General features: G+C 51.8%; 1 protein-coding gene across 1 annotated transcript in view; it reads left to right on the top strand.

Annotated features, from left to right (window-relative positions):
- The first annotated feature begins 4,683 nt into the window (after positions 1-4,683).
- The window catches only part of LOC140395883 (complement factor B-like), a 684,813-nt gene continuing 682,868 nt past the window's right edge, over positions 4,684-6,628 (top strand). Inside the window, exon 1 of the mRNA XM_072483954.1 lies at positions 4,684-4,818. Coding sequence (XP_072340055.1) covers positions 4,761-4,818 — 58 coding nt within the window. The 5' untranslated portion in view covers positions 4,684-4,760. The remainder of the gene's footprint in view (positions 4,819-6,628) is intronic.

The raw sequence follows: 6,628 nt of genomic DNA, 5'->3' as shown, positions 1-6,628 counted from the left end.
TATTACTGTATCAGTAATCCAGGGGGATACAGTAGTGTAGTGGTTATATTACTGTATCAGTAATCCAGGGAGATATAGTAGTGTAGTGGTTATATTACTGTATCAGTAATCCAGGGAGATACAGTAGTGTAGAGGTTATATTACTGTATCAGTAGCCAGGGAAATACAGTAGTGTAGTGGTTACATTACTGTATCAGTAATCCAGGGATACAGTAGTTTAATGGTTATATTACTGTATCAGTAATCCAGGGAGATACAGTAGTGTAGTGGTTATATTACTGGACTAGTAATCCAGGGAGATACAGTAGTGTAGTGGTTATATTACTGTACCAGTAACCAGGGAGATACAGTAGTGTAGTGGTTATATTACTGTATCAGAAATCCAGGGAGATACAGTAGTGTAGTGGTTATATTACTGTATCAGTAACCAGGGAGATACAGTAGTGTAGTGGTTATATTACTGTATCAGTAATCCAGGGAGATACAGTAGTGTAGTGGTTATATTACTGTACCAGTAACCAGGGAGATACAGTAGTGTAGTGGTTATATTACTGGACTAGTAATCCAGGGAGATACAGTAGTGTAGTGGTTATATTACTGGACTAGTAATCCAGGGAGATACAGTAGTGTAGTGGTTATATTACTGTATCAGTAACCAGGGAGATACAGTAGTGTAGTGGTTATATTACTGTATCAGAAATCCAGGGAGATACAGTAGTGTAGTGGTTATATTACTGTATCTGTAACCAGGGAGATACAGTAGTGTAGTGGTTATATTACTGTATCAGTAATCCAGGGAGATACAGTAGTGTAGTGGTTATATTACTGTACCAGTAACCAGGGAGATACAGTAGTGTAGTGGTTATATTACTGTATCAGTAATCCAGGGAGATACAGTAGTGTAGTGGTTATATTACTGTACCAGTAACCAGGGAGATACAGTAGTGTAGTGGTTATATTACTGGACTAGTAATCCAGGGAGATACAGTAGTGTAGTGGTTATATTACTGGACTAGTAATCCAGGGAGATACAGTAGTGTAGTGGTTATATTACTGGACTAGTAATCCAGGGAGATACAGTAGTGTAGTGGTTATATTACTGTATCAGTAATCCAGGGAGATACAGTAGTTTCATGGTTATATTACTGTATCAGTAATCCAGGGAGATATAGTAGTGTAGTGGTTATATTACTGTATCAGTAATAGCTGCAGCTCCAAATCAAACCAGATCGCCTGCAGCTGGATCCGCAATCAAGCGACGCCAAAAAGGGACTTTAATCACTGGCTAGCTTGCTTCGAGGCGGACATCAACTCAGCGACCACCCCTGTTCCGGAGGCTCAGAAGATACATATCCTGTAATCAATTATGAGCTCCAGCGTGTTTCCGCTGATGCAGGAAGCCCCGAACTACGCCGACGCCATGGCGCTTCTCAAAGAAAACTACGCACAGACACCGAACACGCTCTTCGCCAGGCACGCACTCGCAACTCGCTCTCAACTCCCTGGTGAGTCCCATAGAAGACTTCTGGTGGGCCCTAATCCCATTCGTCCGGGACTGTGACTGTCAAGTTGCTTCGGCCACCGAACATTGCAACCTTCTTATGCGGGATGTGTTCGTAACGGGGATTGGGTCGGACCTCATACACCAAAGACTGTTAGAAGGGGCCACGCTCGATCTAGCTGAGACAAAGAAGCTAGCGCTCTCTATGATGGTTGCCTCACGTAACATTCAGGCCTACCCCACCAGCCGCGCGGCCCACCACTCCTACCCCTCGTGGTCCCCACAGACGGCCGCCCCAGTCAGTACGCCTGCGCCACACGCCAGCCCGCGCACCCCAGGGGTCCCCGATGTTAATTCTGCGGCCAGCAGAAGCACCCTCGCTAACGCTGCCCGGCCCACGCTGCCGTTTGCAAGTATTGCGGCAAAAAGGGGCACTTCCCCCGCGGTGTGCCAGGCCAGCGCAGTCGCCGTTATCGCCCCCACCCCCCTAGCCTGCACACAATGGGTGCCGCCATCTTCACCTCCCGGGGCCACACACGGCCAGTGGGCGCCGCCATCTTCATAGAATTTACAGTACAGTAGGAGGCCATTCGACCCATCGAGTCTGCACCGGCTCTTGGAAAGAGCACCCTACCCAAGGTCAACAGCTCCACCCTATCCCCATAACCCAGTAACCCCACCCAACACTAAGGGCAATTTTGGACACTAAGGGCAATTTATCATGGCCAATCCACCTAACCTGCACATCTTTGGACTGTGGGAGGAAACCGGAGCACCCGGAGGAAACCCACGCACACACGGGGAGAACGTGCAGACTCAGCACAGACAGTGACCCATCAGGGAATCCAACCTGGGACCCTGGAGCTGTGAAGCAATTGTGCTATCCACAATGCTACCGTGCTGCTGCCTTTTCCATTTCCTCCAGGTCCCCTTTGGCGTCACAAATGGGGTTTCGGTGTTCCAATGAGCGATGGACCGAACGGTGGACCAGTGCGGGCCACGTTTCCGTACTTGAACAATGTCACCATCTGCGGCCATGATCAGCAGGACCACAACGCCAACCTCCACCGATTTCTCCAAACCGCCCAAAAACTCAACCTCACCGACAACAAGGAGAAATGCGTTTTCCGCACAACCAGGCTAGCCATCCTCGGCTACGTCGTGGAAAACGGGGTCCTGGGACCCGACCCTGACCGTATGCGCCCCCTCCTACAACTCCCCCTCCCTCACTGCCCCAAGGCCCTGAAGAGGTGCCTTGGATTTTTCTCCTATTACGCCCAGTGGGTCCCCCAGTATGAGGACAAAGCCCGCCCACTATTTAAGGCCACCCTCTTTCCACTGGCAGCTGAGGCTCGACAGGCCTTCAACTGCATCAAGGCGGACATCGCCAAAGCTGCGATGCGCGCGGTTGATGAGACCGTCCCCTTCCAGGTGGAGAGCGAGGCCTCAACGTCGCCCTCGCCGCCGCCCTCAACCAAGCAGGCAGACCGGTAGCATTTTTTCCACACACTCTCACCACCATCTTCTCCCCCTCAGTCCACGTGCGGCCCATGGGCGCCGCCACCTTGTCCAACCCCCGCATCAACCAGTGTGAAAATTAACGGACACGTGACCTCTTGCCTGCTGGACTCGGGGAGCACCGAAAGCTTCATCCGGGGTGTCGCTCCCCATTTGGCTCACGGCTTCAGGACCAGTTGTGCTCCGTCGGCACGACCGCCTCCACACGGCGGACCCGTTGGTGGAGAGGGTGCAGTTGCTCCATGCGAACCCGCAGTGTGCCTACGTGGTGTACCCCGACGACCGCCTGGATACTGTCTCCCTCAGGGACCTGGCACCATCAGGTTCCACACACACACCCCTCCCCCCCCTCCCCAGGTGCTCCCAGCAGCAACCCCACCAGGACCATCCGTCCTGCCCCTGCCCACGCCCGAGGATGAAGAGGATTTCAGCACGCTCCCGGAGTCATCAGGCCAGCATCGACATCGCCGCCACCGCTACGTCGCTCCCAGCGGAACATCAAGGCCCCGGACCGGTTAAACCTCCAACTGGTTCACTGGACTTCAAAAGACATTTTGTTTCTGATCAAATACTGTAAATATAAATTCTGTGCTGTATCTAGTTCTCCACCACCCCCACCGTACTCAATTTTAACGGGGTGATGGAGATACCCCTAAGTAAACCACTGTTGACCTATATTAGGTGATGTAAGGTAGGACCTGTACTACAGGTTCGCCGGTAGTCCCTGCCTGCTGGCTCTGCGTGTCCTCCATTCAGCAGCCATTTCGCCAGCTGCTGTGGGAGGCCACACATCTTAGAGCAATAAAGCCTCAGTTGTATCCAACTCCAGTCTTTGTTCAATTGATCGTGCCTCACTGAGCGTTGCACTTTTGTGTGTATACGGGGAAGAATAACTCTCATACAGGTTTCAAGATCTGCTAACTCAGGACTAGACCTGAAATGGAGCCGGAGCATTGCTGTGTACATGTATCGGGGTCTGAGACTGTCGAACTCAGCACTAGGCCGAAATTGAGCCTGAGAGTCACTGTGTGCATGTAATGGGGGGTGTGGGGGGTGAGTAACTCGCTCACAGGGTCCGAGATCAGCTAAGGACTTGAAATGGAGCCTGAGCATTGCTGTGTGTGTGAATGGGTGGAGGGGTAACTCACAGACAGGGTGTGAGGTTGGCTCACTCACTACGAGGCGCGAAATGAAGCCTGAGCATTGCTGTGTGCATGCATGGGGGTCGGGTGAGGGTGGGGGTAGATCTATTACCCAGAGGTGACCAACCAAGAGAGAGTCAGATATCTCCGTTGGGGGCTTGTGGCAGGGGATACTCACAGACAGGGTGTGAGATTGGCTAACTCAGTACTAGGCCCAAAATGAAGCCTGAGCATTACAGCGTGTGCATATAGGGGGTGGGGTAACCCACAGAGAGGATATGTGGTCGGCTGACTCACCACTAGGCCCTAAGTGAAGCCTGAGCATTGTTGTGTACGCGTATGGGGTGGACTGGGGGTGGGGAAGGAACTCGTACCCAGAAGTAATCCACCCAGAGAGATTCAGATATCGCTGTTGGGGGCGTGTAGAGGGAGTTAAAAAATCTGCTCTCTGTCCCTGGGAGCACTGCATGAACTTTGCTCAGTGTTTGTACAATTGCTGAGGGACTGTGGCCAGAGGCGGTGTGTGTTGACTCAGTCCTCGCCTGACTGGAATCCCCGTCAATGTTGTTTTGGACTGTCGACTCCACACTCACTCGAAAATGCAGGCTGTACTTCTCATCCTAGGCCTCATGCACCTCGTCGAGCCCTCGCTCGCAGGTAACCTCGCAACTCCTTGGGCTGGGGAGGGAGGGTACGAGGGAGTGGTGCTTATCATTGTTTTTATATTGATCCACCTCGAGCCCTCATGATCTCTCCCCCCCATACGTAATCTATCATTCTCTCTCTCCCTCCATGTCCATTCCCTCACTCTCTCTCCCTTCATCTCCAATCCCTCACTCTCTCTCTCTCTCCATCTCCAATCTCACACTCTCACACCCTCCATCTCCAATCTCTCACTCTCTGTCCCTCCATCTCCAATCCCTCACTCTCTCCCTCTATATCCAGTCCCTCACTCTCCCTCCATCTCCAATCCCTCACTCTCTCTCCCTACATCTCCAATCCCTCACTCTCCCTCCCTCCATCTTCAATCTCTCACTGTCCCTCCATCTCCAATCCCTCACTCTCTCTCCCTCCATCTCCAATTCCTCTATCTCCCTCCATCTCCAATCCCTCACTCTTTCTCCCTCCACATGCAATCCCTCACTCACTCTCCCCCCATCTTCAATCCCTCACTCTTACTCTCCCTGTAACTCCAATCCCTCACTCACACTCTCCTTCCATCTCCAATCCCTCACTCTCACTGTCCCTCCATCTCCAATCCCTCACTCTCTCTATCTCCCTCCATCTCCAATCCCTCACTCTCTCTCCCTCCATCTCCAATCTCTCACTCTCTCTCTCTCCCTCCATCTCCAATCTCTCACTCTCTCTCTCCAACTCCAATCCCTCACTCCCTCTCTCCCTGCCTCACAGCAACACCCAGATCCCTCTGTACCACAGCAACACCCAGATCCCTCTGTACCGCAGCAACACCCAGATCCCTGTGTACCGCAGCAACACCCAGATCACTCTGTACCGCAGCAACACCCAGATCCCTCTGTATCGCAGCAACACCCAGATCCCTCTGTACCACAGCAACACCCAGATCCCTCTGTACCGCAGCAACACCCAGATCCCTCTGTACCGCAGCAACACCCAGATCCCTCTGTACCACAGCAACACCCAGATCCCTCTGTACCACAGCAACACACAGATCTCTCTGTACCACAGCAACACTCAGATCACTCTGTACCACAGCAACACCCAGATCCCTCTGTACCACAGCAACACCCAGATCCCTCTATAGAACATAGAACATAGAACATAGAACAATACAGCGCAGTACAGGCCCTTCGGCCCACGATGTTGCACCGAAACAAAAGCCATCTAACCTACACTATGCCATTATCATCCATATGTTTATCCAATAAACTTTTAAATGCCCTCAATGTTGGCGAGTTCACTACTGTAGCAGGTAGGGCATTCCACGGCCTCACTACTCTTTGCGTAAAGAACCTACCTCTGACCTCTGTCCTATATCTATTACCCCTCAGTTTAAAGTTATGTCCCCTCGTGCCAGCCATATCCATCCGCGGGAGAAGGCTCTCACTGTCCACCCTATCCAACCCCCTGATCATTTTGTATGCCTCTATTAAGTCTCCTCTTAACCTTCTTCTCTCCAACGAAAACAACCTCAAGTCCGTCAGCCTTTCCTCATAAGATTTTCCCTCCATACCAGGCAACATCCTGGTAAATCTCCTCTGCACCCGCTCCAAAGCCTCCACGTCCTTCCTATAATGCGGTGACCAGAACTGTACGCAATACTCCAAATGCGGCCGGACCAGAGTTCTGTACAGCTGCAACATGACCTCCCGACTCCGGAACTCAATCCCTCTACCAATAAAGGCCAACACTCCATAGGCCTTCTTCACAACCCTATCAACCTGGGTGGCAACTTTCAGGGATCTATGTACATGGACACCTAGATCCC

This window comes from Scyliorhinus torazame, chromosome 19 (genome assembly GCF_047496885.1).
Source record: "Scyliorhinus torazame isolate Kashiwa2021f chromosome 19, sScyTor2.1, whole genome shotgun sequence".
Lineage (NCBI taxonomy): Eukaryota > Metazoa > Chordata > Chondrichthyes > Carcharhiniformes > Scyliorhinidae > Scyliorhinus > Scyliorhinus torazame.
This window is presented reverse-complemented; position numbering and strand designations above follow the sequence as displayed.